At 37.7% G+C, this 24,045-nt stretch overlaps 1 protein-coding gene across 4 annotated transcripts; it reads left to right on the forward strand.

Annotated features, from left to right (window-relative positions):
• The first annotated feature begins 311 nt into the window (after positions 1–311).
• On the forward strand, positions 312–22,837 carry ogdhl (oxoglutarate dehydrogenase L). Of its 4 annotated transcripts, none has more exons than XM_086170581.1 (23): positions 312–448; positions 1,447–1,667; positions 2,151–2,321; positions 3,009–3,111; positions 5,162–5,277; positions 5,368–5,522; positions 5,759–5,905; positions 5,988–6,078; positions 6,569–6,748; positions 6,869–6,997; positions 7,458–7,637; positions 7,733–7,885; positions 9,187–9,289; positions 9,375–9,503; positions 9,872–10,022; positions 17,008–17,135; positions 17,218–17,396; positions 17,771–17,842; positions 18,363–18,488; positions 19,217–19,289; positions 19,365–19,528; positions 19,619–19,773; positions 19,873–22,837. In XM_086170581.1, the coding sequence occupies exons 2-23, from the start codon at positions 1,449–1,451 to the stop codon at positions 19,994–19,996; spliced, it is 3,048 nt and encodes a 1,015-aa protein (XP_086026707.1). In that variant the 5' UTR covers positions 312–448; positions 1,447–1,448; the 3' UTR covers positions 19,997–22,837. The 4 variants fall into 4 exon arrangements, with proteins under 4 accessions (XP_086026707.1, XP_086026698.1, XP_086026716.1 ...); XM_086170572.1 differs by lacking the exon at positions 312–448 and adding an exon at positions 460–663; XM_086170590.1 differs by lacking the exons at positions 312–448; positions 19,217–19,289; positions 19,619–19,773; positions 19,873–22,837 and adding an exon at positions 460–663 and having other exon boundaries at positions 19,365–19,522.
• Positions 22,838–24,045: the final 1,208 nt, after the last annotated feature.

The raw sequence follows: 24,045 nt of genomic DNA on the forward strand, positions 1-24,045 counted from the left end.
CATCAATCTGAAACCACTTGCTCAAATGACTCATGTTCTGCCTCTATAAATGTTTAATTGGCTTCTTTAATTAACACTGAGGAAAAAAGGCGTGTCAAGTGATTTATGGAAAAATGCCTGCTCAAAAGGTGAACTGCCAGGATTAATGCAATTATTAAAATCTCTACTGATTTTATAGCATTGCTGATAGTATTTTCATTAATTTCTTACAAGGAACTGAATTGTATTTTAAAGAATCCAAACGTTCAATTCAATAATTATAAGGGATGACTGCATTCTCTGTGACATCGAGCCTGTGTGTAACAGCAGCAGCAGCACCTATGGGTGCAGCGGGAGCACCACCTAACAGAGAGGCGTGTCCTACACCCGGTTCTGGGTCACCTTCCCTGATACCTGTCCTACTTACGCCCCTCGGCGATGATAAAGTCAAAAAACGGCGCATTCTAAGGTAAATGCAATTTCTGGAATAAAGCTGGTGACAATTTGAATGTTTTTGCTGGCCGGAGCCGTGCTTTTCCACGGGGACAGGCGAGGGGAGATTATATGAGGATTTATGTTGACGTTGAGGGATTAGTGGTCCACAGAAACCGTTAAACGATGACACGGCCGCTATTCAGCGGCACTGTAGCCCGGAGGAGCCTGTTTAGCATCGCGCAGTAGCAGGTGAGGAGGTGCTAGAGATTTTTTTGCACTGCAGTACCGAACCATAGACTACTATTTGCGGATATGCGCTATTTGGCCATGTCCACCTCTGCGAAGACGAGTCGGTACCACCGCGATAAAACTGGAAGTTGCTTTCTCCACAAGTCGCTCAACCAACGCAGCTGCGTTCCTGTTCCTGTTAGCAGCAGCGCACGACTGCAGTCGTATCAATATCAAATGAATACAAAAATACAAGTCAATAAACTTAATAGAACAGAATTGATATGAAGAAAGGAAATGAAAGTGCTCTCAGCATATAAAGTGCAACTGATTTATCAATGGCAATTTTTCTTTAAAATATTTTATAAAGTTAAAGAAATAGCAATATATATATATATGGCTTGTATTTTTTTTTTGTGTATGTATATATATATATATATATATATATATATATATATAGGCAATAACAGTCAGATCTAGTTAAACTTTGTTTGGAAAAATGTTTAGCAATTGCATAAAACACCCTAGAAATAACTGTAAAAAAGAACAAAATCTGATTTGTTTACTGTATAGTTAACTTTTTTGCATTAATTGATTTCATATTTTTATACCAGTGCTTGGTTTTTTAGAATAACATTTACTACAACTATACTGTTTCCTTGTGATGGGTGTATCGTCATTGTGATGTCATTTGGTTATACTTTGTGGCTTTACTCTTTACTCTTGTATTTTATTCTTTAGCAGTTGAGTACATATGACATGCCAGAAGATGAAGTGACTTAAAATGTGCCCTCTTGTTTGCAGCCATGAATCAGTTTAGGGTGTTGGTTGGTGTGCTGAGGGGCGGCTGTTTTGGAGGGAATCATTGGTTGCGTGGATGTGGAGCCAACCCAGCGAGGCCCAGGTTTGACCCCAGGCGAAGCTGCTACTCTGAAGCAGCACCCACTCAAGCAATGATTGGTAGCTCCAGCTATGTGGAGGAGATGTATTTCGCCTGGCTGCAGGACCATAAAAGCGTGCATGAGGTAACGCTGCCAAAGTATGACAAATCAACCAAGCATGTCAGATTAATAATAAAATAAATTTACAGTGTCCTCAGTATGACAAGAAGTCATCTCATTACACTTTTAATCTCTTGCTGAATTAAAATAAATTCCATTAGGTGCTTAGTGGTTTTGACGACAAGCCCCAATCTACATGTCATTTTCCCCTGGTTATTGAAACAAGCTAAGGAACTCTCAGGAACTTAGAGAAAAAAGACCTAAAGATGATGGCACACAACCTCTGTTTCACAATATACACTGTAACATTATGTATTTTTGTTATTTAAGAAAAATCAAGATACTTTTTTATATCTAGATAATAGATGTAATTTACACACTCAAATGGAAACACAATCTTGGAAATTATGTTCAGTGATTTTATTTTAGGCCATCAAGTAGCACTAATATATCTGATTTTGTTAATGTGTTTATCCTTTCTCTGACCCGTTTTTCTCTACATTCTAGTCTTGGGACATTTTCTTCCGTAACGTTCAGGCCTCCAGTCCATCTGGCGAGGAGGGTGAGAGACGCCCCTCTGCTCTGCTCCAGGGCCGAGTGTTGTCCCACTCGTCAGACATGACGCAGAAAGTAGTGGAGGACCATCTGGCTGTACACACTCTCATTAGAGCCTATCAGGTACCTCACATTCCTCTTGACCAGCTGTGACAAACATACAAGTCTTAGATATGTTTTACAAAGTTGAAAAAAAAAGGTCACATGGAGTTAAGATATCATCCCCCAACTGTAACAAACTATTTGCACTGTACCTCCAATATGTCTGTGAAAAATTCATCAGATAGAAACCAATTGGCTCTGCGTAAAAGATGCAACTGGCACCAAGACATGTTTGTACACTGTGTCCCTCTATTAAAAGGAATATGCAATTTGTTTGTCCCTGCAAGAGGGTATGCTAATTGCGAGATTATTTCTAACCTACTTACCCTTGCCGATTTTTTAAAATGGAAATATCAAAGAGACTACTTAAACAAAACAGGTGGTAACATTTCCTTGCGCCCTCCAATTAATTCAAAGAACTATCTGAGGGATTTATTAAATTCTGTCTTTTGGCAGAGGCCTTTATTCCCAGCTTGTAGCGATCCTGGTAGAAATGTGATTGTGTGTACGTAGACATAAAAGCACTCCCACGGGGCTCTTTTCTAAGAGAGGCTGCCCTTTAAGTGTGTGTTAGCGTCTCCAGCTGTTTATACTCACGATGGCAGTGACTTGGTGAATTTCTTCTTGTTCTTACCCTTCCCATGTTTCATGTCTTTCACATGTTATACCCCCATTTCTTTTGTCTTTTGCCCACCTCTCTTCATGCAGATTCGTGGTCACCATGTAGCCCAGCTAGACCCACTGGGAATCCTTGAAGCTGATCTGGACTCCTTTGTTCCCTCCGACCTGATTACCACGATTGATAAATTAGGTGACTAAAATTTGAAAAGTGACAGTGGCAAGATGTTGCTGCATTGTCTTTGCGTGTGTATGTGCCTGTGTGGATGTGTGTGTGCGATCACAATTCTTAATACCATGATATCTGTTTGGTATGTAACATTATACCGCAGATATACAACACAAATAAATTAACACGTATCTAAATTAGTAGAAGTGATTACAGAGCATCTCTGGTTTCATTTTGAGCTGACCCTTAACTGTTATATTTAAAAAAATTGTCATACTTGGATAAAATGTTCTGCTCCTAGTTTTCTCTAACTTAAACACCTATTCTCCTGCAAGGCAATGACCACTTTTTCCTGATTTTTAATAATTATTTTCCCTTTATTATTTAATGTGTTTTCTGACTTGTTTTCCCTACTCTTTTTAGATATTTGAGTTATATGCAGCTGTTTTGCTGTTTTCCAGACGAGGGCCATGACATTTTTAAGATAACCAACTGCTATTTTGTCCATGGTATTTTTGCTAACACACGTCATTAATCGTGATAGTAGCATATCTGTAGTGTATCATATTTGAAATGACGGAAATCTGTGCTACAATAGCATTAGAAGATATTAAGCAAATATTAATATACAGCCAGCCTTTACTCTTGACACAAGTTAAAAAAAAGGAGCATTTCAAGAAAACTTATGTTGAAAAACGTATGTTGAAAATGCAGGTCTGATTATACTGTCTTGTTCTGTCTGTATGTCTGTTAAGATCTTGTCTTGATTGCATCTACACCTAAAGGTATAGACATGAACCCAAAGGCTATTATATAGGTGGATGAGATTCTACCGATTGAAGTCTTTTTCTGTAATTAACTCATGATGGTGCTTATGCTTACAGACGTCGGGCTTGATTGTTTTTCTCGGTGTTCTTCATTTATCGAATAATACATATATGTAGGCTGTATTCAGTGTTGCACCTAGTTTACTATCTTACCATGATGTCAGTTTCTGTATCCCTTCGTATAGTACACATATGCATGTCATGTAGTAGATTGTAATTCATCTCTGATTTTGTGTTTTAGGAATTACTAGACCCAAGCGTGTAAGAGCGGATTCAATATAAAATACCTCATCACCTGCTCTGCTTAATTTATAGTAGGCTAGTGCAAATTTGTCATTAAGTCCCAGTACAGCGCTTGTCATGGCTCTAGCCACGTTATTTATTTTTCTGAAGGATCTTGGGTGTGGGTCTCTTTGGAGAATCCTATAATAGTAATTGAACAGGAGAGCGTTTTTGGTCTTTTGACTACAGTTATCAGTAATCAGTGTGTGTCAAGAAATAGCATTGCATAATGTATTGTCACAAGGCCAATAGCTCACTAATGAAATCTAATAACTCCCTGCGTAGCCCCTGATTTGGTCAGCTGATTCTACATGAGTCTATTCTTGGCCCCCTTTGTCTTTGCTGTGCTCTTAATATGATTTGCACCTGTCTCCTCTTATACTGCCTGCGATCTTGAGTTTGAGCAGCTCCCACCGGTGGGCTTTGTTAGCACCAAACTGTATGTGGGGCCAATGATACTTACCAGGATGTTTGACTGAAAATTATTGATCGTTGTTTTTATATTCCATCAATATATGTTAGCTATCAGGTAGTTATTTTTTGGCTCCTCAAACAGTAGAAGCCGCTTAGAAACTGAGAAGGGTTACCATAAGGGTTATCATAATCCTCCATTGAGTTTCTGAAGATGCCCTTCCGTGTTTACGCGGTACCTGATTCACCAACAATATTATCAGTTCAACCAAAAGGAAGGGAGGTTTTTAATGAGACTTTAAAAATAGACTTTGTTTGGACTATTTTGTTTTTTCTTCTTAATATTGAGATGTAGTGGAACTGACCTCCCGCAAATTAATAGCCTTCGCAGTCATTTACAAGATGAAATGTTTAACTGTAATAAAAAAAAAAGAGCTCTAGCAATCTCTCAGTTTTCAGGTAGAATATATACGTATATTTAGAGTCTGTGCTCGGCCAGCTATTTGATATACCTGCTTTGTGAGCATTAATCAATCCTGTGTTTTAAATCACAGGTTTCTATGGCTTGGATGAGACTGACTTGGATAGGAGCTTTCAACTGCCTCCAACTACCTTCATTGGAGGAAAGGAGACCACTCTTCCTTTAAGAGAGGTCATACGCAGACTAGAGGTACTGCTTTCTGTTGACTTGACCTCAAATCTTTCCTACAATTTGCTAAAACTATACAGTCATATTCTGTGTAATTTCTATGTTTTTCAGATGTCCTACTGTGGTCACATAGGTGTTGAGTTCATGTTCATAAACAACGTTGATCAGTGTCAATGGATTCGGCAGAAATTTGAGACACCAGGAATCATGCAGTTCACTAAAGCTGAAAAGAGAACTTTGCTTGCCCGCCTGATCAGATCTACACGGTCAGGAGTTATAAATGATCTACTGGTTTACTTTATGGTGACAACACAATATCCCACTTTTAGTTATAGATTACCAGAGTCTGCTCAACATCTCACTTTTTCTTCTGAGCTCATTGTATCTGCTAAATGTTTCATTAGTTATTCCTGCTTTTTTTGTTGCTGCGTTTATTATTCACTCTACTATACAGTATGTCCGACATTAAAGCACTGAGTCAGATGCTGTTTTTCCTATTTAGATTTGAGGACTTTCTGGCCAGGAAGTGGTCATCAGAAAAGCGGTTTGGTCTGGAAGGCTGTGAAGTGCTCATCCCTGCCCTTAAAACAATAATTGATAATTCAAGTGCGGCAGGCATAGACAGTGTGATCATGGGGATGCCACATAGGTAACATACATTACACTTTCTGGCACCATTCATTTGATTAAATGCAGACATTTTCTGATGGCATTATAAACTCTGCACCCAGGGGTCGTCTAAATGTGTTGGCCAATGTAATCCGTAAGGACTTGGATCACATTTTCTGTCAGTTTGATCCAAAATTAGAGGCTGCTGATGAGGTAAGGGAATTAAGCACAAGAGACTGTGGTAAACGTATTGGAGGAGGCAACAGCTTGCGTAACTTATAGACTGTATTCAGAATTGCAATTTGCTTGAAATTATTTTGGCATTATTCAACTTCCAACTGTGATGCTAGCATTGACAATGTCGAAATATTTAAATTGTATAATGTATGACCTATTATTTAGAGAATAAATAGTACCTCATGAAACTGCTGATCTTATGCTCTGGTTTGTCTATAGTAACTACGGTAGTACTAAATTTTTGGAATCAGCAGAAGTTGAAGTGATCTTATATAATTTTAGATACTTTAGACGATTGACAGACACATTCATTTGCCAAAGATGGTTCAATAATGCTTGGGCCAAAGGGAAAGTGTGCCGTTTTGATTTAACGGGAAATATTTTGACAGTTACTGTATATGATAAACATAATGATACTCCAGGCCCCGTTTCTACTCATACTTCATAATTTCTTCTATACTGATAGGGTTCAGGGGATGTCAAGTACCATCTGGGGATGTATCACGAGAGAATTAACCGTGAGACTGATAAGAACATTACACTGTCACTGATGGCAAACCCCTCACACCTTGAAGCAGTGGATCCAGTTGTTCAAGGCAAGGCCAAGGCTGAGCAGTTCTATAGGGGAGATACTCAGGGCAAAAAGGTATGTTAATCTGTAAGAAGCATGAAAGCGACCTTTTAAGTTTCGGGAGCAGATAGGATGATCCGTTGTGTTGTTAGTGCAAAAGCTTGTGCTTGGTAAGGCAGTTATATTTTTTTCCAGGTGATGTCCATTTTGATGCACGGTGATGCTGCTTTTGCTGGCCAAGGAGTTGTGTATGAGACCTTCCACCTCAGTGAGCTCCCTTCTTACACCACACATGGCACCATCCACGTGGTGGTTAACAACCAGGTATGATAATTGGTGTTTGTACTGAGATGGAAAAAAGCCTTCACTTTGTTTATTTTCTAATAATACATAAAATAACTTTCACAGCAAAATCACATTTTATATTACAATTAGTACAATTCTTCTCCTTCTAATAGTAATCAAACATTTATTTATTTATATTGCAGTCTAATTTGAATTAAGTTTTAGAAACCCTGATATTAACTACCATGGCAGAATGATAATACTGTCATTTGTTTGGAGTTAAAAAGATGAAGAGGAATTAGGACCTCAACATTTTAGGGCTTTACAGGTTACATGATTGTGCTGTAAATTTAATGATTCTAAAAAAACTATAACATAACATTGGCTTTTGTACTGTGCACAGCATCAGATTTTTTTGAAGTACTTTGGCTTCTTATATATATTTTGTGTATGGTGATACATGTCAGATGATTAACAACTATTGGTGCATATACTGTAGATTGGCTTCACTACGGATCCTCGGGTGGCACGCTCCTCTCCATACCCCACAGACGTTGCTCGAGTTGTCAATGCACCCATTTTCCATGTAAATGCCGATGACCCAGAGGCTGTCATGTATGTGTGCCAGGTGGCTTCAGAGTGGAGGAACACCTTCAACAAGGATGTTGTTATCGATCTGGTCCGTCATCCAAGAGTCTTGATGGGTTAACAGGAAACAGATTTATAATTACACCCATGCACATCACATTATATTTAAAATATGCATTTTCAAAGGTTTGTTACAGACGTTTTGGTCACAATGAAATGGATGAGCCCATGTTCACCCAGCCACTGATGTACAAACAGATCCGACGGCAAGAACACGTGCTGAAAAAATACTCAGACAAGCTTATTGCTGAGGGAGCTGTGACACTGCAGGAATTTGAGGTAGGTAATATGCCATTTGTAATTGTTTGAAAGCTATTTATAATTATAGCTTATACTGAATATTTATATTTGATATTACCTTTTACTTGACTGGTTGCATTTAACCACACCTAGATATTGCTGTAGTCTGCAAATGGGTGTGCTGTGCTGGTGCTGGTCTTTTTCAGTTTCAGTTTACTGTTGCAGTTTAATCAACTCCTTTTTACAATCTTTCACACAGTGTAAATATTTCCTCCTGTATTTGAGATATGCTTCACATTTGGGCGCCATTCTATGAAATTGCCAAGGTTGTTTAGCCAAAAAAATAAAGTTGGATTATAATATCCATTCTGAACATTTTTACACCAGAGAAATATTGCAGTACCTTTATGCTATGCTGGCTCCTGGCATTTGATGGACATTGTTTTCATTTGAGTGGTCAGCTGTATGGGCCCTTGGAAAGAGCCCATTTAAAATATAGCAAAGCATGGCCATAACTACTTGTGAAGATGCTTTTCCTCAACTGCTTTCTCTCTTATTCTCTGCTTTCTCTTATCTGTCTGGAAGCAATATGACTTCAATTAAAGTTAAATGTTTAGCAGCAACGAAGAAGCAACTATTTTTACGCATGCATGACTAGTGGTATAACAATGCTGTGTGTGATAGCACCATGTGATGATAAAAACATTGCATTGTGTATATTGGTGTATGCAATGTACAAAAATATTCAGAACTGTAGGTTTTTTTTTTTACATAAAAATGTATCATTCATAATTTTACTGTCTATACCACAATCACCCTTTCAAGATCATGGAAAAAATAAGTTTACATTACACTAAATACGCTAAAAAAATTACTTATACATCAACTGAAAGAGCAACTATATCTATTACACACAAACACACACACACACACACACACACACACACACACACACACACAACACACACACACACAGACCTATCGCAATACCATGCCATTAAAATTATGTACTCTGGTCCACAATAAACAAATGTTGTCAAATAATTAGAAAATACAACAAATGAATAAATGAATTCTTCATTGATTCCCAAGGGGAAATTCGTGTGTTATAGCAGCAGGTGAGCTGCTGCAACTGGCTGCTGTCTTCCAGTGCAATCTTATAGATAAATAAATGATTTTCAAACTGGCCCAAACAAGGAACAAATGAGAGATCCAAAATGTATGCTCTCATCTTATTTAGATTTTTCATGTGGGTATCAACCCATGAGCCTTGTATCATCCTTATCATGTGTTAAGACAGTATCTTGACATATCCATACATAATTAAAATGTGGTTGCAGGAGGAAGTTGCTAAATATGACAAAATATGTGAGGAGGCATATACCAGCTCAAAGGATGAAAAGATCTTACATATTCAGCACTGGCTTGACTCCCCATGGCCTGGTAAACAATCTCTTTTCTTTTACTGACTGCTTTCTGCTTTTTTGTCTGCAATTTCAATTCCTGCTGACATTGTCTCTCCTTGTAGACTTCTTTACAGCTGAGGGAGAGCCGAAGAGCATGAGCTGTCTCCCCACTGGACTTGATGAGGAGGTTCTCAAGCACATTGGCCACACAGCAAGCTCAGTGCCCCTGGAAGATTTTAAGATCCATCCTGGTGAGAATTCTCAGTGAGACAACACAGTTAATCCTTGTAATCTGATGAAATCAAAATTAATATATTGTCTCAGCCAGCTATTTCACAAAGGAATGATCTTTTTGGAGTAATAATGAATACATGCACTTCAATATACATAACAACTTGATGCAAGGATTACCACACTTTTGTCTATTACATTTGCCAATATGTTTTACTGTAGTGTCAGGTAGTTCAGCCGCTGTTATGCCCAAGACTGGCCAGAGCAGACTTCATAAGGGTTTTTGGTGTTGGTTTAGAGTTTTCTACAACACTACGAGTTTTACGTCCCCTTCCCCAATGCTCTTCCAAAATATTGTCTTTCCCTATTTTTTGTATGTCTTTGAGAGGTGTGGCACGCATTCTGCGTGGTCGGGCCGACTTGGTGAAAAACCGGAAGATGGACTGGGCTCTTGGAGAGTACATGGCTTTTGGTTCTCTTCTCAAAGATGGAATCCATGTACGACTCAGTGGGCAGGATGTAGAACGCGGCACATTTAGGTGAGCCTGTTTTATTGCAACTTAAACCTCAGTGTTCCCTTCATAATGATCTTCATAAATCCATCTATTCCTGCTCATAATTAGGCCTGGATTAACACAGTGTGGGGTACAAGCTGACTGTATTAAAGTAGCTTCCCTGCTCCCCATCTTGCATTCAACTTTTAAGGGTTATTATTACCATAAAGTTACATAAACAAAACCATAACAATGTTATGCAGCTGAATTCTGAAGTCTCTTAAAAGCATTTAAAGACAGGATATCAGGCCATTCTTAACAGATGTAAACAAATAATTGCTAGACGTTTTCTGATCCCTTTGTATTTGCTAATTCTTTTGCCATTTCCTAGTAAATTGTTTCTCCTGTCTTTCTAGTTTCCTTGTAATTTCTTTCTTAATCCATATTTTTTTTCCACCTGATTTTAATGCTGATCCCTGCAGGGCACACACTAAATAATCGCTGCTGGTTTGTAATGAACAAGGGTAGTGAACTACTTGAGAAATGTCTCTTCAGGGTGATTCCTGCTACTCAATCAAACACAAACCTGAGTCTAATTATCATATGGCTTAACTTGCAAGCCATTATGATATTATAATTCATTTTTACCAAATTGGTGTTTCCTTAACAGTCAAATAGAGAATGACTCTTGATAGTTGAGGTTTTTTAGATCGATAAATATGCAGTTCTCTAAAGGCGGTACAGTGAGTCAGATCAAGAAAAATCTTCAACAGCTTAGTATCTGGATGGAAAACAAGTTTGGTCTCTCGGAGACCAAATTATAGGGACTGCTCATTCAAATTATTTTGGCACATAATGTGTATAGGGTTGTCGAGAAAAGTGAGTAACACAAATACACACACTTGCACACACACACACAAACACACGACTTTAAAGGTAGGTGCTTGCATCTCCACGAGGAAAAGCTGATCTATGGGAGTGTCCTCAAGTTTTTTGAATATATTGATTTTTTTTTCCCTTTTATAGTTTTATTTTTTTTTCCCTTTTATAGTTTTATTTTTTTTCTCCCTTTTATAGTTTTACAGCATTGAGGTCCTTGATGAGTCATTGTCTTAACTTACTGAATTAGCTCATAGAGAAACTAGAATATTTGACTGCAGGTTATGATCTTTAAGAAAGTGTGATTAAAATTGATGTGTGTATGTGTGTGTGTGCGTGTGTGTGCGTATGTGTGTGTGTTTATCCCACATTATCCTCTGCTTTTTACCAAATGTCCTGAAGATGTGTGTGTTGTGTGAACTGTGTATATGTGTAATGTAAATCTATATATATAATGGTGGAGAGACAGACAAAATATACATGAATTTAATAACAAAATGTTTAACACCTTTGCTTAGCACAAGAAATTATTTATAAATTAGCAATAAATGACCAGAAATTTTCAAGAGAAATTGCATGAAAATCAGGGCATGAATTTGAAATCACCTAAAATTAGCTGAGAAATTTTGTAGGGAGCAGAGAAGCAGTAATAATAAACTGACCATGTATAAAGAAGTGGAATTACTGTTATATATTTTTCACTGGGACACCTTTTCCACACCTATACTAGAATTTGGTATCATATGTATTGAACTCGAAAAAATCTTGTATCATTCAGTTCTGTTTTTTCACATCAGTTCCATTATCATACTATAGCATTTTAAGGTTGAATATCTGTTGGTGAAATGAATTTATTAATAACAAAGAGGTTAAGTTAAACCCAACTTGTGTATCTGACTGATGTTTAATAAATGTTTAGTGAAGCTTTATATAAGCTTCTTTTTTTAGCATAGTTTTTTATTACATTTGTGATTTTACAGCATTTTATTCCAAAATTGCTCTAAATCTGCTAGTTTAGAATTAAATTGACACATTTGTTCAGTTTGTCAGGGTCAGTTTGCCTGACCACAGTTAAGGATAAAAAAAGGCTGTTTAAGATGGTGAATGGAGTAATTTGCAGAGTGGGGAGTGTGGCAGACAGAAGACGTCAGCACAGTCTCCTGAGAGCTGTGAAGCCCACATGGTGTTGTCATGGTATGGAGGGTAACAAGTGACACGTGAACAAAACCAGCTCCCCCTTTCCACTGCGCCTGTCTCATCTGTCCCCTATCATTTCTCCAACAGCCTATCTTCACTGACATTGCATCCCCCCATCCACCGCAAACCCCTCCCATAGCTCAAAGCGACATACATCACACTAACTAACCAGGGGCTATTGGGTTTCTCTGTTTACCTCACATATACTGTCTATTTCCCCGCATTTATTGTGCTTTGCAGCAGGTCCATTTTCTGGCTCAAACAAACGATTAAGATATTGACCACCGTTCATCCTTTTTTTTTATCAAATCCCCTTATATGGTTTTGTATTCCTCCACATTGGGGGTCATTTGTACTTATTGTGTGCCACCCATCATTCCTTTTCTCCTTCTCTTACCCCTTTTGATCCCCCACTTTTAAGTTCTGAAGAGCAGAGCATACTGGCATGTCACAGTTGAATATGCCTGCTTGTGTGACTGCAGCGTATGTAACAGTGTGGACTAATGGATTCAGTCGTTGTGTTCGGGTGGGTTTGCATGGGCCCATGCATTGCACCTCTTTCCCTGACTAATGGGGCCCCCAGGCAGGAGTTGTGTGTGTGTGTGTGTGTGTGTGTGTGTGTGTGTCTGTGTGCTTGCGCACGTATAAGCACATGTACAGGCTCACAAAAGAAACAGAGGTGTGCGCAGTTTATGAAGCAATCCAAGAGAAAGATCTTACTATTTAGAGGGTTTTCAGCCTCAAATTACATGCCACTGAAATGAGAATAAAAAATGGGCTACTTCAACTAATTTCATGTGCTCTACATTTCCTTTTTTCATCAAAAGATTTCTTCATGAGTAAAACTGTATATCCCGCAAGGATCAAACATTACAATTATGCATTATGTGACCTCATTAGTCCATAATTATGAATGATATTATTTAAATGAATCAATTCATAATTATCTTGTCTTCCCATTATATTCAAGATAATATCAGCTGGTTTGCTTATTTCCTCCTCCTTATATTTTTGCATGACCATTACATAACCCCTGGCACTGTGTGACTTGGTGTGCATGTGTATGTGTAGATGGCACTGGAGTGATGAGGTCAATGGGCCTTACATGATTGTCTGATCCTTGAATGCTGCTTTGTACACTGGGAACTAGAGCTGGCATAGCTTGTTAAAGCTCAAATCAGCACACCTCGGGCTTTGTACTGAGCAAATACAAGGAAATATCTAGCTGCTCCTCATGAGGTGTCTGTATGTGTGTGTGTTTACCCCACATTATCTTCTGCCTTTTATGGAATGTCCTGAAAATGTGTGTATTTTATATATGTAAATCTATACATATAGTGGTGAGAGACAGAGAGAAAATTATGAATGTAATAATAAAATGCTGTTGCCTACATTCACAGACCTTTGCTTAGCACAAGAAATTATTAATAAATTACAATAAATTACCAGAAATTTTCAAAAGAAAAATTGCTGCTATTCTTTGTTTTCTATTGTAAGAATTAGAAAAATGAATTGTGCAAGTAATTGTAGTGTTAGTTGGAAATATTTTCTCAAGTAATTTTAAAATAATTTTACATTGTAAAAGATTCGTTATCTTGCAAAATCACTAAATTATTGTTGATAACAATTTTGCCTATCTTCCAGAAAATCCTATTGTGGTATGAGATGCGAACATCACAAATGGTTCCTTTTTGTGTGTGTGTCAAAGTCAGACCAATGAGCTACTAGATGTCGTTATATTAAATTGGTTACTGCACCACTCATTCATAAATAAATGAATTGGCATGCTAGTGGACCTGTTTTAGTCCTTGTATTCTAACCACCTCCTTTATTTTCTTGCTCAGGGAGAAATATCCATCGAGTTATGCACAGAAAAAATAAGAAAGGTGTACAAGACAGTTGTGAGACCAACAATGCTGTATGGTTTGGAGATGATGGCACTGAGGAAGAGACAGGAAGCAGAGATGAAGATGTGGAGGTTCTCTCTGGGAGTGACGAGGATGGATAGGATCAGGAATGATTCTATCACAGGGACAGCACATGTTAGATGTTTTGGAGATAAGGTCAGAGAAGCTAGACTGAGATGGTTCAGTCACATACAGATGGGGATAGTGAATATATTTGTAGAAGGGTGCTGTGGTTAGAGCTGCCAGGCAGAAGGTCTAGAGGAGGACCAAGGAGAAGATTTTGGACATAGTGAAAGAGGACATGAAGTTGGTCGGTAAGAGAGAGGAGGATCCAGAGAATAGGGTTAGATGGAAGGGATTGATTTGTTGTGGTGACCTCTGAAAGGAAAAGCCAAAAGGAAAAGAAGAGGTATGTACAGTACAAATAAGGCCTTAAAAAATGATCGTGTTCGTCCAAATTACTTTTAAGTGATTCATTAGACTAAAAGTGACACAGTGGTCAGTGCTTCTGCCTCACAGTAAGAAGGTCCCTTGTTCGATTTTGACAAGGGGTCTTTCTGTGTGGAGTCAGCATGTTGTACCTGTGACTGCAGGGGTGTCCGCCGGATTTTCAGTTTTCCCTCACAGTCTAAAAACATGCAGCTTAGTTGGAGACCCCAAATTGCCCTTACAAGTGAATGAGAGAGTGAATAGTTCTTAGTCTCTATATATGGCATTGTAATTGCCAGGCAACCGGTCTAGATTGTATCCCACCTCTCGCCCAATGGCAGCTGTGATAGGCTCCAGCACCCCAGCTACCCAGGGAGCAGGATAAGTCGTGTAGATAATGAATGAATGTATTTGATTAAAATGTTGAATATACTTAATGCATGCACAATGCAAAAGGACTCACAATTCCACTCACTAGCTCAGATTGGTCCTTCAACGCTATCTGCCGGCAGACCCAACACGATCAAGAAGGACAACAATAAACAACTTATCGGCTCTCTTGAGAAGTTTGAGTACGAAAATAATACAAGACAGGACAATTGACTGACAAAGTAGTTTGGACTCTGCATGATGTAGTTTTCATTTATTACATTTATATTATAACCTGGACACCATATCTGCTTTTCAAAAAAAGGATATATAAAGCAATCTCTTGATGAGTCTTTTCTTCCACAAAAGGAAACAAGTTTCTCTCTCTTTCACACACACACACACACACACACACACACACACACACACACACACACACACACACACACACACACACACACACACACACACACACAAACACACACACACACATACACACAAATGCACACACACCTATCAGGCAAGTTGTACTTTTGAGGATTAATTTTGTTATTGTACAACTACAGTGCTCTCGGTCAATCCAAAATGTAACAAACCCTCAAACTTGAAAATTTCAGTAATAAAAGGGAAAATTTTGGCTTTCTGAAGAGAATATCTAGATGTTTACCATTAGGGAAACTATCAGTGTGCAGAATTATTATGCAACCAAATGAAAAACAAAGATTTTCCCATTTCTCTTTATTTTCTCCTGTTAGTGAGAAAAATAAAACAAACTCAAAATTTAATACATAATAATAAGAAGAAGAAGAAGAATAATTTATAAACATTTCTGAAATTGAAAAAAAAAAAAAAACCCTCAGTGACCCATATGGCCACCTTCTTTTCAATAACAGTCCATTCACAGAGTAAGTCAGTTTCTAGATCTGGTCAGAATCAACTTTTTGTGCAGCCGTAACCACAGCCCCCCTAGACACTGTTCAGAGAGTGGTCCTGTTTACCTTCACTGTAAATTTTCTGCCTAAGGGCCCAGAAGTTCTCACGAGGGTTTAAGTCAGGTGAAGAAGGGGACCATGTCAGTTTTTCATCTTTAAGGCCTTACTGGCCAGCCACACAGTGGCTCAAAGTCTTATGGAAAGATGCAGACTTTTTCCTGTACCTCTGCTTGTAGAAAGTGTCTTCTAAATATTGACAGTAGGTCTCAGAGTTGGTTTTGAGTCAATTTTCAACCCGAAAAGGTCCAACTAGCACATCTTTAAGAATACCTGCCCATACCAGTACCCTACCTCCACCTTGCTGGCGTCTGAGTCCAAGTGGAGCTCTGTGTTCGTTACCGATCCAACCATTGGCCTATCCATCTGGTCTGTCAAGAGTCACTCTCATCTCATCTGTCCACAAAACCTTTGAAAAATTGGTCTTCAGATTTTTCTTGGCCCATTCTTGACGTTTCAATTTACCGTATGTGTCTTGTTCAGAGGTGGTTGGATTTCGGTCTTCTTTTTTTACCTTGGCCATGTCTCTGAGAACTGAACACCTTGTACTTCTTCACACTCCAGGTAGGTTGTAGTTGTAGAATATGGCAGCACTGGAGGATAATGGGTTCCTGATTGCTTCATATTAGAATCTTCTCAAATTTTCAGCGATTAATTTGTGTCTTTTCTTCTCGACATGTTTCGTGCGACCCTGTTGACTGATTGCGACAAAACATTTGATGGTTCTGTGACCATGCCCCAATAGCATAGACATTTCAAGAGTGCTGCATCCCTTCGAAAGAATTTTACAATTTTTGACTTTTAAGAGTTAGTTAAATCTCTTCTTTGGCTCATTCTGAGAAGAATCTGCCTAATAATTCTGCACACCTTGATATAGGATGTTGATCTCCTTAGGCCATCCCGTCCCTCCGTACACAAATACACATCACTTGATATGTATTAAATCCAATAAGCATTCAAGTTTATACAGGTAGGAGTTGGAAATTATGGATAAAATGATGATATGGTCAAAATAATCTCTTGCCTAATAACTGCACACAGTATATATGAACTTTTAATTTGTGCATAACCCCTAACATTTCAAAATGGGATGGTGTGAACTTCCACAATACTTGCACATTTTGTTCTGTATGTACCATATCTCTGTCCTGTCAAGTGAGGACAACTACCCATATATTTCTTCATTGTAGTTTTAATTATACTTTCACAAGTTCTGGGAGAAATTTTGTAAGCTTTTTGTCTTTGCTTCTTTTATGTCAGTCACCGTCACCATGTTCTACATGATCAAGAAGTGGACAAACGTACCTGTGTTCCCATGAACCATCTATGGGACAACCAGGTTCATTACACTGTTTGCAATAGCTCTTTATCAGAGTACGGAGTTTTGGGTAAGAACTCTCTCAGGCCTGCATGTGGGAGTGTTTTCGTAACCCACTATATTGTTTCATCTAAGAACAATTTTGATTTCAGGCTTTGAGCTTGGCTTTGCCATGGCTAGTCCTAATGCTCTTGTTCTCTGGGAGGCTCAGTTTGGAGACTTTCACAACACAGCCCAGTGCATCATTGACCAGTTCATCAGCTCAGGCCAAGCCAAGTGGCTCCGTAACAATGGTATTGTCCTGCTGCTACCTCACGGGATGGAAGGAATGGTGAGGAGAGATAGTCACAGTGCTCTGGTTGTTTATAATTGACTAGGTGAAGGACATGTTTCTTTAAATGGTTATCTTTTTGAGATAACCATTTAAAGGTTTAGGTGTTTAAAGGTTTAGGTGTTTAATGTATTGTATCCTATTTTACGTATGATAATTTGGTTTGTCTCACTCAAGTTGACAAGTTTTACATTTTAGCTGGTTACAAGACAAGCCTCTGCCTTCCTCATTCATTCTTGAATTAATCAATACACTTACACTTTTCAAATCCATTTAGGTATTACTTACAGATGACTATGGATTTTGTTAAAATAAATGTTTTAGAGGGATTCCTTCAATTTATTCATCATTTTTTGGACTTCTTTTTTCCTCAGGGTCCGGAACATTCATCTGCTCGACCTGAGCGCTTCCTGCAAATGAGTAAAGACGACCCAGATCACTTCCCTGTATGTCTGTGATGTAAAAATGTCTTGACCAATTATGTGATGGCGTAAGTGATGATTGCCAATTTCTGTATAGTTGAGTACTTTCTTTATTATGGACTATAAAGCGGCAGTATTCAGCAGTTACCCAGGGCTCAAGGGTAAGCTAGAAAGAAGGAACATTCAAGGAGGAAGCCACATCAGCAGAAGTCTGCCAGCCTCATCTCCAAATGGGATATTGATCAAACTATTAGTGGGCGCATACTAGTGTGTGTGTGTGCCGTGCCAATGTGTGTGTGTGTGCGTGCGTGTGCGCGCATGTGTGTGTGTGTGTGTGAGTGCACACACTTGCATGCATGCATGCGTAATATGAGTGACTGTTAATCTGAGATATTGTACCAGTGCAGCCATACAGAATCTTTTTTTTACAAAGAAAGACAACAAAAATAAGTCAAAACAACTTTATCTGTACTGTTGTTTAATGAACAGTTATTTACAGTGTCAGTAACATTTGTTCTTCCTTGCTCTTCATTTTTTTATGAAGGAATTTGATGGGGATTTTGAAGTCCAGCAGCTCAATGATTGTAACTGGATTGTGGTCAACTGTTCCACGCCTGCTAACTATTGTCATGTGCTGAGACGACAGATTTTGCTGCCATTCAGAAAGCCGGTAATGCATAATGTTATCTTCATTATATTTTCTCTGTTTTGGTACTTAGTTTCATTTTTTATTTGTCATTTAACACGCATGTTGATTTTTGATATTCTGAGGAACAAAAAGTTATGTGTTCATTTGGTAAAAAATAATTTATGGCATAATCTAGAATAACAGTTTGAAATTCTGTTATTAGATTATGTAGGAAATATAAGTAATCCTGTCTTATTTGTATGCCAGATGTGTAAAACATATCATTTGCTGATAGTTTTTGATTCTATATAACGGTGCCTCTTTCTCTCAGTCCTACAGAGTGCTTGTGTGTATGTAAAGTTAATGTGTGTAAATTATTTTTTGCTTTTATGTCAGCTCAGTTTTTTGTTTCAGCCACAGTGGATCTCCTAAATGATCCCCTGTTGCACTTAAATGCAACGCTTTGCTAAGCATGAGAAAATAACTTCAAGAGCAAATTAGTGAGGGTGCCTATTGGGGATAATATTGTTTGTTTCTTTTGAAAAGTCTGAACATCTGGACTCGGTACACTGATTACAACAGATTTTTATTTTTTCTGATTGTTTAGTTGAACTGTTTTGTTTTCCCAGTGCTGGTGTTGCATTCTGTCTGGTTGCAGCACATTAGCATGAAAGATATAAAAATTTTTTGAAGATTCCAAAAAAAAGATCTCGCTTACAGAATCAATTTGTTGTTATTTGCAAACTTTTTTTTTCCTGTTTTTCCCACAGCTGATTATTTTCACTCCTAAATCTTTGCTGAGGCATCCTGATGTGAGGTCCAGTTTTGATGACCTAGCCAAAAGTGAGGTTTTATTGTATGTCTTTAACTTTAATTTAATCCTTTTCCATGTAGTTACATTGAATATGTCATCTATAGGCACTAAATTCAAGCGTTTGATGCCAGAAGATGGTCCTGCAAGTGAAAGTGCAGACCAAGTTAAAAGGATAATCTTCTGTACTGGAAAAGTCTACTATGAACTGGCTAAAGAGAGGAAGAGACAAAACATGGAGAAAGACCTTGCCATCATCAGACTTGAACAGGTGTCTGATTTTCTCACTGACTGGATTTCAACATGGCAGATGTTCATTTTTGTAATGTCTTGTTATTGTTATTATTTGGTTTCATCTCAGATCTCTCCATTCCCATTTGACCTGGTTAAAGCAGAGGTTGAAAAATATAACAATGCAGAGCTCGTCTGGTGTCAGGAGGAGCACAAGAATATGGGTTACTATGACTACATCAGGCCACGTTTTCTCACTGTGGTGGCGAACAAGAAACCCATTTGGTAAATGTGCCTTTATGCTTCATATCCACCTTCACCTTCAAATTCATATGGTAAATCCAGATGGAGAAGCAGGGGTAACATTTTCAATCTTTGTTTCAGGTATGTTGGACGGGGACCTGCAGCTGCTCCTGCAACAGGGAACAAGTCTACCCACTTCAATGAGCTGAAAAAGTTTATGGATACAGCTTTTAACCTTGAAATCTTTCAGGGAAGGGTCTTGTGATGCAGAGTTGAAACATAACCAGATGCAGTTTTACCTTTAACCTCAGAATGTGGCACAACTCTTTCTTATTTATTAGAATGTTTATATATAAAGGGTAGAATTTTAGTGTACATTTATGTAGCTCAACCTATCTAGTCTATGCAACATTATATCATTCAAGACAGTAACGAGATAAATTAAGTGATCATGACTCTTGCCTCTTGAGTTAGCTTATGCTGGAGCAGCATTTATTTAAAATTGAAGACAATATCAAATTATTTTATCACTTTGAGACTCTGAATGTCAACACTTGGATTTTTTTGTAGTATAACTTTTCATTAGTATTCAATAGGCGTTAGATGCTCTAATATCACTAACCTACATTCAACCAAATAGCAGTGTTAAATCAGTGGAGTCCGACTGGCTGCCTGCTGCTTGGAAACTGCTGTAGCAAACTAATCACATAATTTACTTGTCAAATTTTGATCACTTCAGCTTTTAAACTGGCCAACATACGCACAGGGAAATTTGCATTTTTCAACATGTATCTCAAGTGCACTGCAAGACAAAGTCAAGACAGGGCAGATCAATGCAGACCTTCTTGTATTTGTCTGAAGTACACAGTGTATACTAGCATGAAGAATTATTTCTCACCATGTTACACACAGCACTAAAGTTTGATACCTGACCATGTATCATGTCAGGTTGTGTCAAACTATATGATTTTTTTGACCAAAAGGTTTATTTGAAACTGATATCACACACACTCTGATCCTTACGTTTAGAAAAGGTTATGTCGCTGATACACAACATAGGGTTTACTCCAGTCGGGACAGGAGACATATATATTCCATATTTTTCTTAGATAAATGTATTCCATACAACTGTCACAAAACTATAGGGATGCACACCATTTAGCCAATTCTAATAATTACTCAATATTTTTGATCAAGATAACCAAGATAACCAATAACTTAATTTCATGTGTAATTGAACAGGTTATCCCATTTAACAACTAACAACTAACATCACCAACTTGTTTTGTGGGTGTTTATAACCACGCTGCTCGCACTTCTCATTCCCTCTGTCATTTGTTTTAGATAATGACCTTTCACTTGGCATATTAGAATAATTGTGTTAGAATTGATAGATTTGTTCCTTATCAAGGAAACCTTGCAGAACATACATTGTAAATATGAACAGCATTTTTTTTCCTTAGATGCTTGTCTGCACTTTCATTGTCATATTTTGTTTTTGAGTTAGGGTGCAGAAGTTGGATAAAAAGTGGGCAAACTATTGGCTGTAATTTCTCAAACAATATGACTTAAAACAATGTACTATATTACACATAATATATCGGGGTCACTGTAACTATAGCTGAGTTAATGGAGCAGGTGGGCCTCGAATTAGAAGGTTGGCGGTTTGATCCCCAGTTCCTCTCTGTCAGTCAAAGTGTCCTTGAGCAGGACACTAAACCCCCAATTGCTCCCGATGGCCAGGCTTACGTCTTGCATGGCATCTCTGCCACTATTGGTGTGTGTATGTGTGTGTGAGTGTGTGAGTGTGTGTGAATGGGTAGATGTTATCCAGTGAAAAGCACTTTGGAACCGCAAGGTGATTAATGTGCGATATAAGTGGGGACCATTTACCAAACCAATTATAATCATTTTATAGTGACCAATATTATTGTGCATTCATATAATAGAATTTTCCCTTTAAGACAGGGTATACTGAAGCACTAACAAGACTTACTAATATATTTTATATTCACTGTTAATAAAGTACTATAAATATATGCTTTGCTTCTATGCTGAAAGATCTCTTATTGTATTGATTTTGAAGGTCAATAGATTACACTACAAGACGCACACAAAATACCACACTTTGTTCTTAAGCAACAAATATAAATGATATATCATAGCTTTGAAATCTGTTCTTAAAATTAAACGGAGCAGTAGGTTTAGTACCGGCATTTGCTTTGGTGATCATAGCTGTTAGTGACGGATTCTCTATTTATTGTCACACCTCACTTCTCCAGGAGACATGAGCCAGCTGGCACTGAGACTTTCAGCCATGTTTTTTCGACTAAGGACATAAGGCTCCACTTTCTCTTTGAAGCCTGAGGGAAGCACACACATAAACACAGCAAAGCCTCAGATGCTTTGAGAGCAATATTGATGGCCGGTTGTCACATTTAAGTCCCAGGGCATTTAACTGAATTGATTGTAGCCTAGCCTATGTCTATAACATTGTTTCTTGTTTAGATTTATTTCCCCTTGAGCACGAGATTCAACTGTATAACTATTTAAGGCATGAAAAAACAATTAATATTCAATCATTTTATCTGTATGTCAGTCAATTTTTCAAAATTATAGTTCAATAGTTCAGTAGTTGATATATTAATGTGGTCTCAAACACAGCACTACTTTGCAGTGTTTTTTCTTTGAATGACAGTATGCAATAAAGTAATTTTTTGTTTAACGACAAGCTTTGCTCATATACTATTTGTTGTTTGATGCTGTATATTATTGTTAAAATGTTCTTTTTTTTCTCAGAAAAAAAAAAAATGTAAAAAAGAAAATTGCTGGTAGAGAATGCCAGTGGTTTCGGTAAGTGGGATTAATCTGATTATGGCAATAATTTGTTTGATGAGATTTCATCTCATAAGTAAATATTGATAAAACAAGTTTACTCAATTCAGACCAATCATTTTGATTTGTAAATCAAAGTGGATATCATTGAATTTCACATATTTCAGGACCATTTTTTGTGCTTGTGTCAATGAGCCTGTCTGAACTTGGGCAGAATGTATTTAATGCATCTGCATAGGGTTAGGAAATATGTTCTTTTTTATTGACACAATAAAATGGGCAAAATCTATAACACACAGCTTTCTAACCACGTGTGTGTGTCTGTGTGTGTGTGAGAGAGTGTGTGTGTGTAATTTGACCAAGCAATAGCAATAAAGCTACATTGATGTTTGATTTAATAGCAGGCACTGCTATTTCTAACCCTACGAAGCTCCCAATTAGTAAAATTTTTCTGCTTATCAACTGCATGAGGGCATTATATACATTTGTTTTTTGGATAGAATACATCTATATATGTGTCTACCTATCTATGGACTGCAAATATGAAACAACACTGACTAATCTTTATTGCTCTTAATCATCACTTTATAATTACAGTTTAATAGATTACAAAGGGCGACACAGTGATCATCTCTGGTTAGTAAGTGTCATGTTCCAGCCATCCTTTTTTTCAGTACCTCTTGCACTGCTCACAGTTTTGTGTTGAAGAGTGTTGGGAAAGCTGGAGCAAATCCCATCGCCCAATCAAACGGCCAGAGGTGGATACAACCTGATCTGCCAGTCACAGGGTCTCTAAACAGATAAAAATACACTCATACTTACACATACAGCCCATTTAAAGACTTCAGTTAATGTATGTGTGTCCCCCAATTGCCCCTCAGGGATAAATAAAGTTAAATCTGATGCTGATTTTAAGGTACTGCATGTTTTTGGTTGATTGGGGGTGTTGAAGAAAACAGACCGTGCTGGCATACTGAGAACATGCATTCTTCTTGTTCAAAGGCTGGAAAGCTAACTACTGCAACACTGTGATGGTCCCATATACAGCACCTACTTTTAAAATACTCATTTACACATACATTGCCATATAATAGAAAAATAAAACACTTAACTCTAATATTTTGCCCATAGATATACAAATACACATCTTAAATCATGATCAACATTCTTCAAAACAGATGTGAGTGTATACAGTTTCATTTCTTTTCAGCTGCTATCCTAGAATTTTGGAACTGTCATTATTATGAATATTTCACAATTGATTCAGATATATACAAACTTTGTATATAAAGAAAATGTTAACTGTCCACAGTAAAACATTGACCGCTGTTACTAATACTTATGAGTAGAACATAGATTATTTTTGCATAGACAATTCTAACTTCACAATGTATCTTGAAAACATCATAAGATAGCAGCATGCAGTTTGAAACACAGTGAAACAATCCATAATGAATCAAAGACCACTGTCATAATCTG

The sequence above is a fragment of the Fistularia commersonii genome, chromosome 2, assembly GCF_037954325.1.
Source record: "Fistularia commersonii isolate RoL2024-O1a breed Wild chromosome 2, RoL_Fcom_v1.0, whole genome shotgun sequence".
Lineage (NCBI taxonomy): Eukaryota > Metazoa > Chordata > Actinopteri > Syngnathiformes > Fistulariidae > Fistularia > Fistularia commersonii.